Here is a 22,430-nt window from a genome sequence, read left to right as displayed (position 1 = left end):
TGCTAGGATTATAGGTGTGAGCCACTTGCCTGGCTTCAACTGCTTTATGTTAAGGGACAGAAGCCACTCTCAAGAGGTCATATACTAATTCAACCTGTATGAGACTGTGGAAGAGGAAAAACTATAGGGACAGAGAACAGACATGTGGTTGCCCAGGGTTTAAGGGTGAGAAGGTTTGACTATAAAGGGGCAGAAAGAGGGGTCCGTTACGGGGTGACAGAAGTTCTGTCTTGACTGTTGTGGTGGCTGCATGACTCTAAGAAGTTGTCAAAACCCATAGAGCTGCACATTCAATAGGGAATTTCATCGTATATATATTACAAAGAAACAACAAAGCAATTACTGAGGATTTTAGGAAAACTAGATGCCAAATTGTAGCGAGATGGGGAAGCAGGAAACTACGCCTAGACACACATATTAATTTGTAAAGATCCACCTAGTGAATAAGGCTGAGCTCCCTTTATGCAGCTACGTAACTGTAATTAGTTGGTCTGTAGCTGCATAAAGGGGAGAGAGTTCACAGGTACGTCTGATCACTCAGCTGCTCCTAAGAAGTTACAGTCTGTGCTGGAAGCAAACCCTCTTAGTTCAGTGAGCTAGTATACGACATGGTAGTGTTCTAGGAAAGCCCACAGAAATGTTGTCTTCAGTTTTCCCAAATGAAACGTTCAATTTGATACTACACACTGGTATGACTTTCCCCCAAGGCTCTCCACGAAGCTTGGATGAACTTCTGGATCAGTGCTTACCCGAGGGGGTGTGACTTTGTGGCTTATTCTTCCTTTACTAGGAAGACCAACAATACAGTAAAGTCTGAACATGTGCTGACTATGAATCTTTCCTGGCTACATGTATCATGCAAAAAGTTCCTCAACATAAAACCTACCGGTGGATTGTTTCTTCCACCTTGCTGCTGAGGAAGGAAAGGAGGGTAAAGACAACCTAGGGCTTGAGAAGACCAGATCCAGAGTTACAGCTGGGTTTTAGAGCTGTCCAAATTAGCCAGGTTCTTAAGAAAAAAATCGCACTACAAACCTATTTGCTCATAAACAACTTTTATTTTTTGTTCTCAGTATGTGCCCTTGAAGATTCCAAAATGTTGGAGTTTCTGATTCTCCTGGGACCAAAGGTAAAAGCCTCGTATGGAAACATTCAATCTTGGCTCATTTCTCTCACCCGAGTTGCTGACTCTGAAGGCCTGGGAGAGAGGGAGCTGACACGCCTTATTCCAAGATGGGTAACACGGTGAACAAAGAATTAGTAAAACATAGACTCACTCTGTAGAGGGCTTCAAATATACATATTCTCTACATATAAGCCTGTTATATAGGATTTCAGCTTATTGGTTTCCTTGTGATTTGTAATTAACGTACAAATGATAAAGATGTTGCACACTGCTGACTTCCCCTTCTCAGCCCCCCTCCCTCCCCAACATAAATAACATTACAAGGGTTGGGTGATCCTAAGAGTTTTTTGTTGTTGTTGTAAATACTTTGTTTGTAAAATCATTTTCCCCCTTTTCCCCTGCAAACTACCTCTGAGAGTTTGTAACATAGCAGCATGGAACGGACAGGACTGGGGACAGCATGGAGATCTACCGGCGAGCGCAGAACATCGCTTCTCACTGACGGGCACCACGCGGGCTTTTGCATTTCCACTGACAGCAGAGGCTACAACAGGAAGCAGAGAATGTGCAATGCGGTGGCGTCCTCCTCCCAAGAGGGGGCTGGCTGGACCACTGAGGAGAGCCCTAAAGGCATCGAGGTTTTGGAAACAGAGCACAGCTCCTGAAATGTCTTGGCTCAGTATTTACATGATATCTTTAAGCTGCATTTTCCTTTTAAGAAATTTGTGTTTCTGAAGATGCCTCTTTTGAGGTTGGTTGGGGGGGAGGGGAAAAGGAACTTAAAAAACAAAAACAAACCAATTCCCACATATGTAAAGGTCCTGTTATAAGTCTTAGTTATTTTCAAACACATCATTAAAAGTAGATACTGACAATGATTGGTATCTTTTCTTATTCTTTTTTAAGAGCATGAGTAAAGAGAAAGAGAGAAAGAAGTACACTAAGGAGAGCGCCGTCCCTTCTTCAGCATTAAGTGACACTGGATGGTCTGGATTCGGTTCTTGGCTGGGACAAACTCGGGCTGCAGCTTCAGTGTTGATTCATACCACACCAGTGCTTTTTCAAATTCTTCCTGTGAGGGGCAGAGACAAATATGAGGGGGATGGCACCACGAGACTACATACACACTGTGCCCTCTTTTGTCTTGAAAAGCAACTCTGTGCTGGTGACAATCCTGAAGCATTTTCTCAATGGATCTAAGTCTCTTTGGAAAACTCTGAGGCTTCTCTCGGAGGAAGCAGCTGCCTCTGTCCCCACGGTACAACATCACAAAGAAAACTATGGCCGAGCCCAAGAGCTGAAGAGGAGGAGGTAGATCAGCTTTTATGAATCCAGTGGCAGGAATGGTCATGGTAGTGATAAGAACTAACGTTACTGAGGACCTGAAATGTGCCAGGCACCGCGCTAGGTGCTTCATGCAATCCTTCCATTTAATCTTCGCAGAAACCTCCAGAACCACGCCCAGTAAACGCTCATTATGCATATGTCTAAATTTTCTACTGCAGTTGCAAAGATGGAAGCATAGTCAGGTATTTATGTGACTAATAAATTTTGAAGAGTTTTTTATTCTTCCTAACATTTAAAAATTCAAACAGGGCTTGGGAAGGAATCACTGCCACACTGAAGATGTCAATCCTTTTCTTAGACTAATACTCCCAAAGAAGAGCCCAAACACATGACTTCTCATTCACAGCAGCAACTCTCACATTTACTGGGGGGAAAAGCAGATTTTTCAACTTGAAGAAGCAGAGAGGGAAATCTGGCAAAATTGTACTCTCTGCCTTTAAAGTCAAGGATGATACATGAAGCTTACAGCCCAGGGCCCCCACGCTGTTAATTGTGGAGACCATCCTGGGGACAGCCTCCTGTGTGACACCAGGCTTTAGATGGAAGTGAAAGGCACGATGCTCATGTTAAAATTGGTTATGACAGCTTTGGGGGCTACCTCGGGGATTTTCAGTTCTGAAACTGGTCTTCGTTTCTGCCCAGAATAAAGGATATGGATGATGACTTTGCCATTTTCTCTGTAAATGGTATCCCATGAAACTAGAGGAAATTCATCATTCACTAACTACTTGGTGAGCACCTACTGTGTGCTGGGAACACGGAGATAAAGAACAGTCTTGTTGCTGAGGAGTCTTTAGTCCAGAGGGAGAGACAAATGCTTAAACAAAAAATCACAAATTAAGGTAAAAGGACAGTAAGAGAAATATGAACAGGGTGTCAGGAGTATGATGACAGGTTCCTAATCCAACCTGGAAGCAAGACAGTGAGATATTCAACAGCGTCTACAGGGAGTGCTAGGAGAGGTTTGTTGGAATAGGTGCTGTGGCCAGGAAATTGCAGTAAGTCTAACTCTATTATCAGTGTTAAACTTGCGGTAACTGTACTGGGTTTTTAGGAGACACAGAAGAAACATCAAACTTGTGGTTCTCTGAGGAATACCAGAGTTGCAAATACTTAGAAGGATTTCATGTATTATTTAAAAAAAATCCCTCCCAAGCCCCTTACCTGTAAAATATACTCTTGGTGGAACTAGCAACTTTAGATAGAAAACTTATAGGAAACTGAAGGGCAATTCAAAGAAGTTCTGAAATTAAAGATGTGATTAAAGAAGAGTCAAGATCTTCTGCTCACACCCCCAGGCTCACCATTGCCACGTAGACATTGCCCAGAGTGAAGTGGTTCACGGCGAAGTGTGGCGCGATCTCTACCGCCATGGTGGCTACTATGACGGCATCATTCCAGAGCTTGGCATTGTGCAAGATATTGGCCAGGCTAATCAGGGGCACATCCTGGGGGAAGGAAGGAGAATGGCAAGAAGGGAATATTGAGTTTTGCAGCTTTCATTTTTGGTTTTCATGATCATAAAGAATGTAGTATGGTTTGCTGGCAAATAATAGATTAGTACAACTAAAGTGTTCATCTGCTACAACTCGTGGCCTGTGATGGATGAGGAGCTTATACCAGAATATCCATTACTTCTTTCATAAAGCCTTGGCTTGCCTCAAAATACAAAGCAGAAATGTCAGCTGAAGTAAAATAATCTGCTGAGGCTTGGCACCTGTGGCTCAAGTGGCTAAGGCGGCGCCAGCTACATACACATGAGCTGGTGGGTTCAAATCCAGCCTAGGCCCGCCAAACAGTGACGGCTACAACCAAAAAACAGCCGGGCGTTTTGGCGGGCACCTGTAGTCCCAGCTACTTGGGAGGCTGAGGCAAGAGAATTGCTTGAGCCCAGGGGTTGAAAGTTGCTATGAGCTGTGATGCCATAGCACTCTACTCAGGGGGACAGCTTGAGGCTCTGTCTCAAAAAAAAATCTGCTGAGTAATGTTGTTGGTTTATTCTGGTACAAGCTCCTTGTGTCATTGTGGATTGGTAGTATTGTCTACAGACCACACTTTGAGTTGTGCTGTCATAAAAGCCAAAGTATTGTCTGCAAGACCACAGAATTGTCTAGAGCAAGGGCTGGCAAACTTCAGCCCACAGGCCACATCTAGCTTGCTCCCCATTTCTGTAGTTTTACTGGAACACAACCATTCCAATTCCTTTATCTATTTCTGTGGTTGTTTTCAAACTACAATGGTTGGATCAAGTAGTTGCAACAGAGGCTGTCTGATCTGCATAGCCAAAATGTTTACTCTGTTGCCCTTCCAGAAAGTCTGCTGTTCCCCGCAGGTAGTCTTGGCCCTTTCCTACTGTCTAACAGGAAGGGCACAGAATGATAGAGTGAATAAGTAGCAGTATTATCATCACAAATATTTATTCCTTTTAAATATGTTACCTGACAACTGCTGCTGACAGCACACTGTACTGGGTTTTTAGGAGACACAGAAGAAACAGAAAAAAAGACCCATTAGGTCTTTATAGGACATCCATGCTGTGCACGTCTTTAGACGACTCATGAAGTTCAATAACTTGCCTCACAGAGCTGTGTTTGGAACTTAGTGGAGCCTGACAGTAAAGCTTGTGTTCCTTCCACCAGTCTATATTTTGCCTGGATGAACAAAGATGATATGGGCTATGTCTTCAGAAGTATGAGATCTGGATTAACGCAGAACTCTGCACACGTGGATACACATGTGCTGTAAACACACTGTACGTTCTCAGCCATCATAACAAAAACTGGCCTTCTGGAAAAGACTGATTTTAAACAGGGTTAACTGGGTATTTTTTTTTTTTTCTTTATGTGGAAAAGAAGAAGTTAGATGAGGACCAGAAATTGGTTAATGAATATGAAGAAACAGAAATTTGCTTCTATCTCTGATCCTCTGAGAAATAAGCTCAATTTAAGAGTATAACCAAAACAGGTCTAACAGGCCTCCTGGCCCTTAGAGATAAGCTAAACCCACAACGACTTCTAGGGTGGTGATCCTCCTATGCCAATGTGTTTGCTGTATGTTGGGTGGCCCTGAATACAGAAGGAGGGGTATTAAATGATGTAATTTCTTTCAGTAATTCTGAAGACTTTCCCCACATTCTAACTTGCTATGTCAGGAGGCAAAGGTTTGCTGTAGCACAAGCTGGGTCAGAGGGGGTTCTCTGCACCACCCTGCCCTTACTCAGTGTCCTTACTGGCTAAGTGTAGGAAGGCTAGTCAAAATGTCGGAATAAACCATGGGAATGGAAAGCCGATGGACAGAAGTTCATGCTTTCCGAGTCCCACTCACCTTCATCTGGTGTGGAGCGTAGTGCAGAGCCTGGCGCAGGCAGTCGATTGCCTTCTTTCCTTGGCCTTTCACTCTCCAGTAGAGGGCTGCCATGCTGGAAAGGACCCAGGACGTCTGGTTCTACAAAGGGAAGGTCAGCTAAGGCTGCTGTTTCTCCACGTACTAATTTACCACCAAGATTAAGATCAGTAACACTAGTCACATCCACTTAACTGAGTATTTACTAGGTGGAAGCACTCTGCTGAACACTTTACATTCATCCTCTCATTCATTAATCCTTAGAAAAATCCTATGAACTTGATACTATTATAGCCTTTTTATAAATGAGAAAACTGCGATTTAGAGAGGTTAAGTACCTTGTTTGAATACATTCAACTACTGAATAGCTATATCTCGTATTTATGTTCTATTTTATTTAAATTTATTTAACTTTTGTAACAGGTAACTCATTCACATGTTTCCAATACCAGGAAGTATACAAAGTTATACTCTTTCCCATCCTGGTCTCTACTATATATAATACTGTTTAGTTTCTTATATGACCTTCTAGAATATCATTATGTAACATACAACCAAATATAAATATAGAACTACATTCCTACTCTTTTATAATGTGAAAGTATACTATTATTTACATAAGAGATGACACTCAGTGTACTTGGCATCTTTCTCTACAGCATATACCCTGAAGATCTTTCTAAACCAGTGTAGAAGCTTCCTCATTGTTTTAACAACTGCATAGTACTTTCCTAGAAGTACCATTATTTAACTAGATCTTTATTAATGAATTGTTCCCCCCCCTAATTTTTGACAACTACAATGCTGTAAAAGTAACCAAAACCGGTAATTTTGCATTTGTGCAAGGGCTGCTGTAGGGTTCCAGATGTGGCTACACTATGTCAAGGGAATATACATTGTATCAAAATACATTTGTCATTTTGATAGATACTGCCACACTGCCCCCAACAGGATTATAACAATTTAATCTCTTGCCAGAAATACACCAGTGTCTCCATCTCCTTACAGTCTAATCAGATTCTGTTATTATACTTTTAGGCCTTCAGCAACCAGATAAGTGAAAAATGTGGTTTTATTCTGCATTTTACTTCTTTTGAGTGAAGCTATCTTTTCATATTTGACAGTCTTTTCTCTTTCTTTTCTGTGAATTATCTGTCCTTATATTTGGTTAATTTTTCTATAAGGTCTTTATCTTGTCTATTGGCAAAAGCTCTTTATACCAGGAGATTTACTGATAAATGTTCCCCTGGTTTGAAGTCTGCCTTTGGACTTAAGGTACTTTGTGTGATGCAGATTTTGATTCCTAGAGTTTGGTTTATTAATTTATCTCTGATAACATCTCAATTTTCAGTTATTAATTTATCTCTGATGACGTCTCAATTTTCAGGGTTTGAGACGTCATTAGAGATAAAGTTCAGAAGGCCTTCCTCCAAGGTTATCACAAAAATCTACTATTTGTCCCTCCAGAACTTTTTCTTTTTTGAGACAGAGTTATACTCTGTAGCCCCAGGCTAGAGTGCTATGGCATTAGCCTAGGTCACAGCACCCTCAAATTTCTGGGCTCAAGTGCCCTAGCCTCCTGAGTAGCTGGGATTGTAGTCACCTACCACATGCCCAGCCACTTTTTCTATTTTTAGTAGAGCTAGAGTCTCACTCTTGGTCAGGCTGGTCTTGAACTCCTGAGCTCAAGGGATCTTCCCACGTTGGCCTCCCCGAGTGTTGGGATTATAGGTATGAGCCATTGTTCCCAGTTGTTAGGGCACATAGTATTTATATTCTGATCTGTTGTCCTGTGACCCAGCTTTGTTTTAGTATTGGTTTCACTTTTGTGTGGTTTCCCTAAACATCACCTGGTTGGCCAAGGTTTACCTTCTAATAGTTTCCTTGAAAAGGGTTTGTGGGAATAATATTCTTTGAGATCATCGCTATGGGCTAAATTGTGTTCCCTGAAAATTCATATTTTGAAGCCCAAGCTCCCAGTGCCTCAGCATATAACTGTATTTGGAGGTCTTTAAGATGTGATTAAGTTAAAATGAGGCCATTAGGGTGAGGCCCTCATCTAAAATGATTGTATTTATTATATGAAGGACTTATAAGGAAAGATACACCAGGGCCCAGTGTGCAGAAGGAAACCATGTGAAGGGCAGTGAGAGGGGCTCTAGAGGAACTAATTCTGCCAGCACCTTGATGGTGAACTTCTAACCTCTGGAATTACGAACAAGTAAATTTCTGTTGTTATCCAGTCTGTAGTACTTTGTTACAGTGGCCCTATACACTCATGTATGTTCAAAACTTTCTGTCTGTATGAAAGTTTTTCATATGTCAAAGATAGCTTGGTTGGATGTAAACTACAGTTTGTTTATTCTTTCCTCAAATAATCTGTCAGCACTTCCCTGCTCCCTCTTGGGGTGCAGGGATTTCTGCTGCACAAAGGTCTGAAGCTAGCCTGATTTGTTCCCTTCTAAGTGACTTGATCCTTCTGACTGGCATCCCCAAAGGGTTCTTTCTTTTTGTAAAATGTTTCTTTAATGCCAATATTTTAGAAACAAAGTATTTGTAAGAATATATAATTATATAAGTATTTGTAAGAATATATAATTATATAAAACATACATTGATGTGCAAAGCATAGAATAACGAATATCCCTGAAAATACCATCTTGCTGAAGAATATACTTGCAGCCCCTGTGTGTTCTTATACTACCCTATCCTTTTGCCTTTTTCCAGAGGCACATATTATTCTACAAGTTGTCTATAATATTCCATTGCTCCTTTTAAACAGTTCTACCACTCATATACACGTCTATTTGCTTCAAAGTATTAGTTTACCTTTTCCTGTGCTTTATAAACATGGTACAGTAGTCCTTTCTGTCTGAGGTGATATATTCCAAGACTTCCAGTGGAGGCCTGAAACCATGGATAGTGCTCAGCTATCTCTGTGTGCTGCTTTTTGATCTAATGAGAGGGCCACTAAGTGACTACTGGGTGGTTATGGCACACAGCGTGGATATGCGGGACCGGGGGATGATTCACGTCCACAGGGGAATGAAACAGGATAGCGTGAGATTTCATTATGCTACTCAGAATGACATGCAACTTATAAATTGTTTATTTCTGGACTTTTCCATTCAGACCATGGTCGACTGAGAGTAATTGAAACCATGGAAAGTGAAACTACAGGTAAGGGGGAACTATGGTAGACTGTATACACTCTCCTGGGAGTTGGGTTTTTTACTCAATACAGCATTTCTAAGATTCATCCATGCTGTGGTAGGTAGCTTTAGTTTATTCAATTTCCTCACACAATTAAATGCCCATTAAGTGAACATAGTAAAGTCTATTTATCTCTTTTCTATAGATGGGCGGCATTTGGATTATTTCCTGTTTTTACATCTTGTTGCAAATAAATGTGCAGAGTTTCTCTAAGAGTCGATACTCAGGAGTAGAACTGCTGGGTCATAACACACACAAATGTTAAAAACCTCCAAGAGAATGGCAAATTGCTTCCAAAGGTGTTATGCCAGCTTATAAGCCCACCAGTACTAAAGTGCTTCGTCTATATCCAGGGAGGGTAAGGTGGCATCTTACTGTTGTATTATCAGTGGGAATAAAATGGTATCTTAAGTAGTCTTAATTTGCATTTCCTGGTTATTAGTGAGATTAAAGAATTGTGTTTACTTGGCACATAGATCACTTCTTTCTGTGAAATGTCTGTTAATATCTTTTATGCATTTTCCATTTTATTATTGATCCTGTTCAATGGTTACATTTTGTATATTAATTCTTTGTAGGTAAATGTGTTACACATGTTTTCTCTCTCTGGCTTACCTCTTTTTAATTTAGAGAAGTTAAAATTCTAATGTAAATGAATTTATTAACATTTTCTTCTATAGTTAAGTGTTTTTGTGTCTTTTTTTATTTTTTGAGACAGAGTCTTCTTTGTTGCCCTCAGTACAGTACCGTGGGATCACAGCTCGCAGAAACCTCAAACTCTTGGGCTCAGGTGATTCTCTTGCCTCAGTCTCCCGACTATGAGGGACTATAGGGACCCTCCACAAAGCCTGGCTATTTTTTTTAGAGATGAGGTGTGGCTCTGACTCAGGCTGATCTTGAACTTGTGAGCTCAGACAATCTACTCACCTTGGCCTCCCAAAATGCTAGGATTACAGCTGTGAGCACCCCGCCTGTATCTTCTTTTAAAATCCCACAATTAAAAAAAAAAAATCCTACCGTTGTTATTTTTCACAAGTAATGTTTGTTTGGGTTGGCATATCTGTTACTATTTCGTTCGTTTAGCAGATCTTCTTGTGTCTCAGATCTTCTGTGGCCGTCAAGTTCCTTTAGGGTAGGACCCTGGGTGGTAAACTTCTCCTACTTCTGTATCTTTACCTATCTTGATCTTCACCTCACTGTTGGTCACACGATACTAGGGGATCTTGTATCCTTTCAAAATTGTCATCTGGCTTTGACAATGGCTAATAAATAGGCTGTCATCTTAGCCATCGTTATTCTGTAGGTGATCGGGTTTTTTTCTGTCTTCACAAAGGCAGAGATCTTTTAAGTTTTTCTTTTTTTTTTTTTTTTGAGACAGAGCCTCAAGCTGTCCCCTTGGGTAGAGTGCCGTGGCTTCATTGCTCACAGCAACCTCCAACTCCTGGGCTCAAGCGAGTCTCCTGCCTCCGCCTCCCAAGTAGCTGGGACCACAGGCGCCCGCCACAACGCCCGGCCATTTTTTGGTTGCAGCCGTCATTGTTGTTTGGCGGGTCCGGGCTGGATTCAAACCTGCCACCTTAGGTGTATGTGGCTGGCGCCTTAGCCACTTGAGCCACAGGCGCCGAGCCTTAAGTTTTTCTTTGATGACTTATCCCAAGCACTTAAAAAGTAAATGGCACATAGTAAACCTCTATTAAATATTTGTGGAAGGAATGAATGAACAGTTGCTGTAATGTTTATTAAGCTGTTATCTTTCAAGCCCAAATCCAAAATTCTATTATCTGTGGCTCAACTTAGCAAACCACATTTCTCCTTTACCAGGAGGCTGCTTGTTCGGTCCTACATGTGTGTGCACTTGGAGACTGGAAGGCAAGAAGGGACTTCGTTCTTCCTGTTTGCACGTTTTGCTCTTGTCAGTTTCATTCCAGCAGCAGCACTCCCAGGCCCAGCCTCACGGTGCTCCCTCAGCAGCCAGGCTGTGTTCCCTCTTCCGAAGACGGAGCTCCAGCTCCCCAGAGTTCCGCCTGGGAACTTCTAAATTCTGAACACCCCAATTTGCTGCCTTCACTCACCCCTAGGGTGGAGCTATTCCTACAGTTGTTAGCTATGGTTAACCTCAGTGTTTCCTTTTATTTTTCCCGCCCTCCACAACAATGGAATCAATTCTCTAAATTAAATTTGTTCTTCTGAAATACCAGTATTATTTTGGTTTCCCTGATAGCCTCCTGACTGAAACAGATGCTTTTAAGATACCTCTGTCTGGCCTCCTCCTTCATAGACAAAGGAGGCCCATCGCTGTCCATGGCGAATGTTTCTTGTAAACCTTTATCTTGCTCTTGCTCTGGAAACCTTTCTCTTCAATAAACTTTGTTTCATGCCTACCTTAAAAAAAATACCTGTCTTCGCTGTTTTGAAGTTTTACTGTCATGTATGTAGGGACAGATTTCTTTTATCCAGGTTGAGATACATGGTTAAAATTTCTGAGTCTTGATTCACTTATCTCCTTGTGTCTATCATATTTCTGGTATTTTTATTAAAAGGTTGCAATTCACTAACTGTCATTATTTCTGATCCACGTAACCCATCTGCTGAGTATTTGACTTAAACACCTTAAATAATTAAACATATTTTTAGTGTAAGATGTGTCACTTTGCCTTTTTAATTTTCCTACTCATTTAGGATGCTGTTTGTTTTCTTATCCTTGTGATCACATCGTTCACACACTTTATAATGAAAAATTTCAAGAGTATACAAAGATTAAGAGAACAGTATAATGAACTCCCATGTCCTTACCACCAGTTACAACGCTTATCAACTCACGGCTAATCCTGTTTCATCTACACTCACATTCTTGTTAATGTGTAGCAAATTCCAGGCTTCATATAATTTTACCAGTAAATTTTTCAGTGTGTACCTCTAAAAGATAAAAACTTATGTTTGAAACATAATGCCTAAAATACTGAAAATAATTCTTTAGTACTGTTGAGTACTGAATGTTATGAATGCTTCGCTTTGTTTTTACATTTTGAATCATAATCTGCATAAGATCCGTACATTGCAATTGGTTGATGTGTTCCTTAAGTCTCTGCATCTCCAGTGTCATCTTTATCTCATTTTTCCTTTACAAACTTATTTTTTTTTGTGGAAGAAATGGGGTTATTTATCCTGTAGTTTCTTGCTGATTGAACTCTGCTGACTGCATCCTCCTGGTACCATTTAACATGTTTCCCGTGTACCCTGTTATTTCCTATATATTGGCAGTCGGAGACTTTATTGGTTCAGACTTGACTTTTGGGGGAAGAACTGGGACAAAATGTTTTCCTAGGTGGTAATCTGAACTTCCAATGGTACAGACAGACTGTCTGGGTGTCTTTCTATTTGTGATGTTAGCAGCCAATGATGATCACTGCCATAAATTCACTAGGTGCTGAAAAACTATAATAGTCTGATGTTAGCGCTCCTTGTATTCCTAAAGAGACTTTCTCTTATAATTTGTTTACCTCAAAGAAGAGTTAATTTAGAAATATATGCTTGTTCCTTTATATTTCCATTTAAAAAAACAAGCTGATCCCATGTATTCTTGAAGATAAAATTATCATAACAAATTCCGTAGTTTATATACGTAAGAAGTGTTCCATTCGTTATAGTTATTATCCTCCTGTTGCTCAAACTGTCTCATCTTTGGACAACGAAAGTGTATTCAACTTGGTTCTAAGTTCTTTTGACACAAGCTTTGTTGATACTGGTTCCTTCCCTGACTTCCCAGATGTGGTGAAACCTATTTCTCCAAGGAATCCTGGTTCCTTTTAATGGAAAATGGTACCTAAGGATCACAGACACTAAGGTTGCTTGTTAGTACTGGGTTAGTCTTGCCTTTTCAGCACATAAAGCCAGGAATTTAAAAAATGACAAAACACATCATATTTTTTCCTAATATTCCCAATTTAGGACCAGAGGTGTTAACTTATTATCATTCAGACTTATGTATTCAAAATTCCAGTTCTTAACAACACCAACAAAACTACTCATTTATTTCACAGGACCTGCAATCTCAGAAGAACACTATCAACATGATCAACAAAAACAGAATTACTGAACACAAGAAAGGCTGAGCACCTCTGATCTGAAATTCAAAATGCCTGCAAAATCCGAGACTTTTTGAGTGCTGACATAATGCTCAAAGGAAATGCTCACTGGAGCACTTCAGAGTATGGATTTTCAGATTTGGGGTGCTTCATCAGTATAATGCAAAAATTCCAAAATTAAAAAAAAACAAACCCTCAATTCAAAACACTTCTTCCCCCAGGCATTCCAGGTAAAGAATATGCAACCTGTGTAAGGTTTTCTTTTGTTCTGAAGGTAAATACTATATGGGCAACACAGTCAAATACAGTTGACCCTGGCACGCGGGTCTAAACTATGTGGGTCCACTTTGCTACAGGTGTTTTTCCACAAAAGTTACACTGAGTGCGTCTGCTGCTCCCGCCTCCCCTTCCACCTCTTCTACCACTGCCCCTGCTGAGATAGCAAAACCAATTCCTCCTCTTGCTGTTCAGCCTATCAAATGTGCAAATGAGAGGATGAAGACCTTTATGATGTCCACTTCCATGTAATGAATTATAAATACATTTTCTCTTCCTTATTGTCTTAGTAACATTTTCCTTTCTCTAGCTTACTGTAGCGTAGGAATACAGTATACAGTATACATAACACACCACATATGCATTCATTTATGGTTTGTATTATTAGTAAGGCTTCTGTTCAACAGTATGCTATTAGTAGTTAAGAGTCTACAGAGGACTTTTGTGGATTTCTGACTGTAGGGGGTTGGTGTCTCTAACCCTCACATTGTTGAAGGGCCAACTGTAATTGTGTTTTAAAGGCATTTGGAATAATTCCTCTTGATGTGGTTATACCACCAACTGACTACACAGTTAGGTTCCATTTTAATTAGGAGTTGCTTTATTACAAGTTATTTTGTGTGATTATGTAAAATGTTTGGTTCTAAAGTCAAATTGAAAAATAATGTACTCTAGGTTCAAAGAAATCTAGCTTCATCCCCTGTCCTCATCACTATATTTTCTTCTTCACTCTATGAGAAATTATTTAAAAATATTTCTAAGATGTAGTTTTGTGTTTTTAAGTATCTTTGCATTTCTCTGCACATATATTCCCTTTCCTCCTGCCATTTCTTAAGAAGATAAATAGTAACCTAAGATGCTGTGTTTTTCTGTTTTTATTTTTTAGACAGTCTCACTCTGTTGTCCTGGGTAGAGTGCTGTGGCATCACGGTAGCTGACAGCAACCTCAAACTCTTAGGTTCAAGTGATCTTTCTGCCTTAGCCTTTCGAGCTGGGACTACCGGTATCTACCATGATGCCTGGCTAGGTTTTTCTATTTTTAGCAGAGACAGGGTCTTGCTCTTGCTCAGTCTGGTCTTGAACTTTTGAACTCAAGCAATCCACCTGCCTCGGCCTCCCAGAGTGCTTGAATTACAGGCATGAGCCACCATGCTCAGCCTGTGTTTTTCTACTTCCTTTATTTACCATTTGGTGTTCTAGAAATTACTCCACTGAAGCTTATGGAGGTGGTCTTCTTTCTTTTCGACAGCTACAGTAAGCTCCATTGTGTGGATGTTCACATGTAATGTGCATCCACAGGGAACTTTTTATTCAATCAGTCCCCCATACCTGGGCATTTGGGTTGTTTCCAAAATGCTATTACAAATCAGGCTACAATAAAATGGCTTCATTTATGGCTATTTTCAATTTTTTTGCCAATATATTTTTAGGAAAGATTCCTGAAAGTAGGGCTACTGGCTAAAAGGGTAAATGAATGTAAAATTTTGCTTCATATAGTCAATTCCTCTGTAGAGAGTGTTCCATTTTTCATTTCCACCAGCAACATACGACAGTGACAGCTTCCCCACAGCCTCACCAGGAGTGTCTTACCAAACTTCTGGATTTCTGCTAATGTGATGGGTGAGAGATATCTTAGTGTAGTTTTATTTGTTGTTTTTCTAGCTTTCTGAGATAGAAGTTTAGATCACTTTTACCTCCCCTTGTTTTCTTTTTAAACTAATATATCCACTGAGGCTATAAACTTTCCTCAAGTACTGCTTTAGTTGCATCCCATAAATTTTCATATTCTATGTCCTTCTTACCACACCATCTAGTTAAAAGTATTTTGTAATTCTTTTGTGCTTTATTCATTGACCCATGGATTATTTAGAGGAGTACTGCTTAACATTACCAAAATAGTTAGGGATTTTCAATCTATCTTTTTGAAAACCTTAGTCTTTTTTCTAGCTCAATACCACTATGAACAGAAAACATGGTCTAAATTATTTCAGTGTACTAAAACTTAACTCAGGCTTTATTTAAGACCCAGCTTCACGTCAAGATAGCCCATGTTGCCTTTGTCATAGTCAAAAACAACATTATATAACTATCAGGTTGAGTTTGTTTAAATTAGCAAGATGTTTGATATTTTTAGTGATTTTGCTTTGTCTGCTGCATTCGATCACTTTTTGAGAGGCATGGTTGTTTATTATGTCTATTAATTCCATTCTTTTTTTTTTTTTTTTTTTTTAGAACTAGCACTGTTTAATACTTTTTTTTTTTTTTTCACCCTGGGTAGAGTACCATAGTGTTGTAGTTCAAACTCCTGGGGCTTAAGCAATCCTCTTGCTTCAGGCCTCCCAAGTAGCTGGGAGTACAGGTGCTCACCACACCACCACCACCTAGTTTTTCTATTTTAGTGGAGATGGGGTCTTGCTCTTATTCAGGCTGGTCTTGAAGCCTGAGCTCAAAAAATCCACCCACCTTGGCCTCCGGAGTGCTAGGATTATAGGCATGAGCCAACATGCCCAGCCAATGCTAGTTTATATAATTTGATATTAGTTACATACAGATTTACAACTTCTATATTTCTGGTGGCCCTACCACTTTATCATTATGAAATGCCTGTCTTTAGCCTGAGTAATGCTTCTTGTCTTAAAATATCTGTTATTAGTATGGCTACCTTCTTTCGATTAGTATTTTCATAATGTATTTTTCCATCTGTTTAATTGCAATTGTTTTCTACCTTATATTAAGGTGTGTTACTTTTAATAAACATATAATTGGGTTATTTTGTTAACCCAGTCTGATGATGTTATTACTCTGACTAAAATACTTATTCCTTTAATATTTATTCTGATTACTTTCTTATATTTCTGAGCTTCCATCTGGGATAATTTTCCTTCTGCCTGTGATACAGGGTTTATCTCTATCATTTTACCATTTGCCTTCTATTTTATCCACTTGTTTTATATCCTTTAGTCCTGCTTGTCTCTTTTATAATTAACCAAATGTTTATTATCCATTTTCCCTTAATTATACATCTTTTACTGTTCTTTTAGTGCTTGGCCTAGAGGGATGACAACATGTGTCTTCAAACTTATTAGACACTAAAAATATATATTACTTATAAATGTCATCATGTTAACTTTTTAGCCACATTCTCTTGAGACATAATAAAGATAGATGTCACCTATGTTACAAGGCAGCACTGCTTACAGTAAAGATGACTTGACCAGTCAACTACAAGTAGACTGGAAGGACTGTGAGTGACTAAGTAGAAAGTCCCAGCTCTATGCTTTCCCAAGTGTGATCTTTCTTATCCCTTGCTGGAACCCTTCGTTTTTTAGGCCCATGGGACTGTTAGAAGAGGTATCATTTCCAATACGGAACTTGAGATTTTTAAGTGCCCACAGCCATCTGTATGGTCTTGATCCCTTGCCCCTGAGCTGTCACATGAGGCGCAGGGGGCAGAGAACAGCCCCAGGGACTATGCCAGAGAGTTTTAGAGACTCTTGGAGAACCACATGAAAAGCTGCAATGCTGGCTTGCTGTGTTTCTTGTTTTATCCTTCTGAGTGAAAGCAAGATCCTAAGTGGCCTACTGAGTTGTGGACATACGAATTATCTAACTAGTTCCAAAGCCACTAGGAGTGAGCAATGCAGTGTACTTTCATAGCCTTAGTTCAATATAGCCCTGGCACCATGACATAAAAGGCATGGGGAGAGAGATGCTGATGAGACTGAAGCCTCAGTGGTGGCCAACTTTCCTGGATTTTGAGTATGATGGGGTGAAAGGTGTAGACAAACCTATGCTGAGGGACACTGCCACTTCTCTCCAGTGTCCCTAAAATAGACTTGACCAGAAACCCAGCTGCAGCTAGGATGGATGGAAAGAATGATATCACTTTGGTGCAGCTGATGCATTTGGGTCAAACCAAGCACTGATGCCTCACTGGTCGCAGGGAAGAGATAGCACATGAGCTTGACAGTCCCTATTTGTGATTGGGTCTGTGACTGGACAAAGGGAATAGAGCAGCTGGATTGGCTCTGGTCAGGTTGAGTTGACTGCTCATCCAATTGGCATGGAGTAGTGTCAGTCAGTCCCTACTTGGAGAAGTGGGGTACGTGGATGGGGGTGGGGACTACTGTGTACCAGCCTACAAGGTAAAACAGGACTATGTGGCAACCTGGCATAGAAATTGGCTGCAGGCTCGGCGCCCATAGCACAGTGGTTACGGCGCCAGACACATGCACCGAGGCTGGTGGGTTTGAACCCGGCCCAGGCTTGCTAAATAACAATGGCAACTGCAACAAAAAAATAGCCAGGGATGGTGGCAGGCACCTGTAGTCCTAGCTTCTTGGGAGGTAAGAGAATCACTTAAGCATAAGAGTTTGAGGTTGCTGTGAACTGTGATACTTTGGGTATCTAATTAATCATTTGATTTGTTCCCTTGTACCTGAACTGCCACTTGGCAGAAAAGGGGGGTGGCAGAGAATGGCCCCTGGACTAGGTGTGAACTACCGTGAAGACTCACACTAGAAGTGCACACCTGATGCTGCTGCAGTCCCACTCCTGCGTCCCTCTGAGGGAGGCCCAGGCAAAATGAGGCCTACTGAGCTGCATGAATGTGAAATGTCTACTTGGACCTAAGACCACCTGAAGTAGTTAGTGCAGCTTCCTTCTACCTTTTGTATTATTGTTGCCAGGAATTTTAACTTCAGAAGACATTAGTCTTTATTTTGTATAGTCATACTAATTTATATCTACTCTAATATTACCCTTTCTGTTGCTCTTTGCTCTTTCTTATATTTCTGAGCTTCCATCTGGGATAATTTTCCTTCTGCCTGTGAAAAAAAGCCTTTAGTGCTTTTTAGGATATGTGTTGGCAATATTTGGTGGTCTAAGATCCTTAATTTTCATTTTTAAAAATTGAGGTATAATTTATATAGAAAGAAATGCGCAGATTCTAACTGTAACATTCAGTTTTGACAACGAAGTAACTGCCAAAGACACAAAAATATCCACCATTCCAGAAAATTCTTTGTGCTACTTCCCAGTCAACACCTCCCCCCAAAACAACCACTGATCTGATTTCTATCATCATAGGTTGTTTTTGCCTATTCTAGAATCTCATAAAGTTGGAATCATATACTATGCACTATTATATTATAGTGGTATTATATTTTTGAAATTCACTGATGCTATGGATGTTGGTTCTTTTTTGGTGAATACACCACTCTTTCTACTGATGGGCACTGTTTTCAGTTTTATTGGCTATTCTGAATAAAGCTGCTGTGAACTTTAACATATTTTGTAGACATATATTTTCATGTATCTCTGAAAAATACCTAGAAGCAAAATGACCGGGTCATGTATACTTAACTTTAATAAACTGCCAAACTTTTCCCCAAAATAATCAAACCATTTGCTATTCCCACAGGCAGTGTATGAGGGTTCTTTCCAACATTTGCTGTTATCAATCTTTTCCAATTTAGCCCATCTAAGAGGGTAAATGGTATTCCATCATGTCTTTTTCATTTCTAGATGACTAACATATTGGGTACCTTTAAAACATCTGTTAGACATCTGTTATTTTGTTTTGTGAAAAGTCTGTTCACAAAATTAACCTTTTAAAAACTGCATTGTCTTTTTTATTACTAAGTCATAGGAGTTCTTTATATATCCTGGACTCAAGTCCTTTGTCTGATACATTTTATCCCATTCTATTTCTACTTTCTTAAGTGTCTATTGAACAGAAATTTTAATTTTAACGAAGTCCACTTTATCATTTTTCTTTTGTATAGCTCATGCTTTCTAAGAAATCTCTGCCTACAGTAAGATTTTAAAGTATTTTTCCTATGTTTTGTTTTGGCATCTTTATTATGTTTTGGTACTTATGATTCATCTCAAGTTGACTTTTGTGGATAATCTGATAGGGATTGAGTTTTCTTCCTTCTATTTTAATATCCACCTGTTCAATATATATTTGTTTAAGAGATTTTACTTTCCTTATTAAAATGCTGTGGTGCTTTTAAGGAGAATCATTTGACCATACATATGTGGCTTTATTTTTTGTCTCCCTCTTCTGCTCCACTGTTATTTGTCTATCTTATTGCCAATACCATGCACAATGGCTACGTCATTCATTTCATTTTTGAAGGATATTTGCAGGGTGTAGAGTTCTAGGTTGGCAGTATTTTCATTGATATGTCATTCTTTTGTTATCTGGTTTCATTCCTGTTGAGAAGCTGGTTGTCAGTTTTGCTATTCATTTGAAAATGACTTCATTTTCTCTGTCTTTAAGATTTTTTTTTTTTGGTAGAGTCTCACTGTGTTGCCCTTGGTAGAGTGCTATGCACGTCACAGCTCACAGCAACCTCCAACTCCTGGGCTTAGGCGATTCTCTTGCCTCGGCCTCCCAAGTAGCTGGGACTACAGGCGCTCGTCACAATGCCTGCCTATCTTTTGATTGCCAATTTGGCCAGGGAAGGGTTTGAATCTGCCACCCCTTAGGCCAGCACCCTACTCACTGAGCCACAGGCACCACCCTGTCTTTAAGGTTTTATTCTTTGCCTTTTGTTTTCAGCAGTTTGCTATAATGTTCCAATGGGGCTTCTTTGTATTTATACTTGTGGGTCACAGCCTTCTTTAACTCTGTGGAATAATGTCTTTCATCATTTTTAGAAAATTCTTAGCTCTTACTTCTTCAAACATTGCTCCTGCCCAGTTTCTCTCCTCTTCTCCTGAGATTCCGTATATTGGACTTTTTTAGGGGGTGGGGGTGCATCCACATGTCTTTTATGTTCTTATCTCTGTACCCTCCCTTGCCCCTCTTACAGACTCTTTTATATCATGCATCAGTTTGGATATTTTCTACTAACCTCAAAAAATTTTTTTTCATGCTTTAGCTTGGATAGTTTCTAATAACCCGATTTGACCTTTCATCTTTTCTGGTGTGACTAATCATCTGTTCTGCTGCCTAATCTGATTTTTATTATAGTGAAAACTTATAACATAAAATTTACCATCTTAACCATTTCTAAATGTATACAGTTCAATAGTGTTTATTATAGTCACACTGTTGTGCAACCAAGCCTTTTCATTTGGCAAAACTGAAACTCGGTATCATTAAGTACCAACTTAGCATATCTCATTCCTTCCATCACTGTTAACCACCATTCTACTTTTTGTCTCTGTAACCTTGACTATTCTTGATTAGATACCTCATTTAAGTTGGATCATTCAGTATTTGTCTTTTATGGCTTATTTCATTTGGCAGAATTCCTCAAAACTGGTCCATGCTGTAGCATGTGTCAGAATTTCTTTCCTTTTTAAGACTGAATCCATTGTATGTGTATCCCACACTTTGTTTAACCATTCATCTGTTGATGCACACGTAGGCTGATTCCATCTCTTGGCTATTACGAATAGTACTCCCATGAACATGGGTGAGGAACTATGACACTGTTTTTCCATGAGGCTACCTCTATTACCACTTTACATTCTTATCGATAGTGTACAAAGGTTCCAGTTTCTCCACATCCTCATTGTGGTTTTGATTTGCACTTTTTTGACAACTCAATTAGTGATGTTGAGCATCTTTTCATATGCTTGTTGGCCATTTATATATCATCTTTGGAGAAATGTCTATTGAAGGCCTTTGCAGATTTTTATATGGGGTTATTTTGTTGTAGAAATTCTTTATTCTGGGCCAGGTGCAATGGCTCATGTCAGTAATCCTAGCACTCTGGGAGGCCGAGGCAGGTGAATTGCCTGAGCTGACGAGTTCAAGACCAGCATGAGCCAGAGCAAGACCTCATCTCTAAAAATAGCTGGGCATTGTGTTGGGCACTTGTAGTCCTAGCTACTAGGGAGGCTGAGGCAAGAAAATCCATTGAGCCCAAGAGTTTGAGGTTGCTGTGAGCTATAACATCACAGCACTCTATCGAGAGCGAGAAAGTAAGATTCTTCCCTCAAAAAACAAAATTCTTTATTCTGGGTATCAATCCAGTATCAGATGTATGACTTGCAAATATTTTTTCCCAGAGTGGGCTGCCTTTTCATTCTGTTAATTGTGTCCAATCATGCACATAAATTTTAAATTTTGATGTGGTCCAATTTGCCTTTATACATTTGTTGCCTGTACTTTTGGTATTATATTTAAGAATTTCTTGCCAAACACAATGTCTTAATATGTTTCTGCTATGTTTTATTGAAAGGGTTGTGTAGTTGTAGGTCTCTGACCCATTTTGAATTAATTTTTGCGTATCTATGAAGTAAGGGTCCAATTTCACCATCTTGGATGTGGATATACAGTTTTCCTGACCCAGTTGTTGATTTCCCCAGTGAAATCTTCTTGTTGAAAATCATTTGACCATATATATGCAAGGGTTTATTTTTGAAATCTCTACTCTCTAATATGATTTTAAAGCTACCTATTCAGTTCTTAATTTGAGTTATTGTAATTCTTAGCTCTAGAATGTCCATTTGATTATTTTCTCAGACATTCTAATTTTCTGGGGAAATTTCCTTTTCATCTTTCCTCCCCTTTTCCCATTTTCTTGAACAAATTAATTATTGTTATTTTAAAGTTTTGGTCTTAACTACAATGCCAGTATACTCTGTGGGTACATTTCTATTGTTTGCCCTTTCTCTTGGTTTTCAGTCTCAACTCCTAGATGTTTAGTACAATTTTATTAAAGTCTTGACATTGTGTCTAAAAAACTGTAGAGGCTCCACATGATGCTACCTTCTAAAGAGAGCACTTGCCTTTCCTTAAGCTTGGCAAGCAGACAGTTGACCAACTTTATCCAATCACTAACTGCAAATCTGGGCTATTTGCTACTGTGAAAAGACTCATTCTCCCTCAGTGTTGTCCCTTCTTAAAAGGTACAAGTCTCCAGACCTTTCAAGTAAACTATTTTTTTTTTTTTTTTGAGACAGAGCCTCAAGCTGTCCCCCTGGGTAGAGTGCCGTCGCATAGCTCAAAGCAACCTCCAACTCCTGGGCTCAAGCGAGTCTCCTGCCTCCGCCTCCCAAGTTGCTGGGACCACAGGCGC

General features: G+C 39.7%; 1 protein-coding gene across 2 annotated transcripts in view; it reads right to left on the bottom strand.

The window, feature by feature from the left end:
• Positions 1–1,038: 1,038 nt before the first annotated feature.
• TTC17 (tetratricopeptide repeat domain 17) overlaps positions 1,039–22,430 on the bottom strand; it is a 127,477-nt gene continuing 106,085 nt past the window's right edge. For both annotated transcript variants that reach the window (XM_003781242.3, XM_023509362.1), the window contains exons 23-25: positions 5,798–5,917; positions 3,778–3,921; positions 1,039–2,198 (exon numbers count right to left, since the gene is read on the bottom strand). In XM_003781242.3, the coding sequence (XP_003781290.1) occupies positions 2,067–2,198; positions 3,778–3,921; positions 5,798–5,917 (396 nt within the window). In that variant the 3' untranslated portion in view covers positions 1,039–2,066. The remainder of the gene's footprint in view (positions 2,199–3,777; positions 3,922–5,797; positions 5,918–22,430) is intronic.

This window comes from Otolemur garnettii, unplaced genomic scaffold (assembly GCF_000181295.1).
Source record: "Otolemur garnettii isolate 467f Iridium unplaced genomic scaffold, OtoGar3 scaffold00001, whole genome shotgun sequence".
In the NCBI taxonomy this organism is placed as follows: Eukaryota; Metazoa; Chordata; class Mammalia; order Primates; family Galagidae; genus Otolemur; species Otolemur garnettii.
The sequence above is the reverse complement of the archived record's forward strand: the minus strand, read 5'-3'. Positions and strand labels throughout refer to the sequence as shown.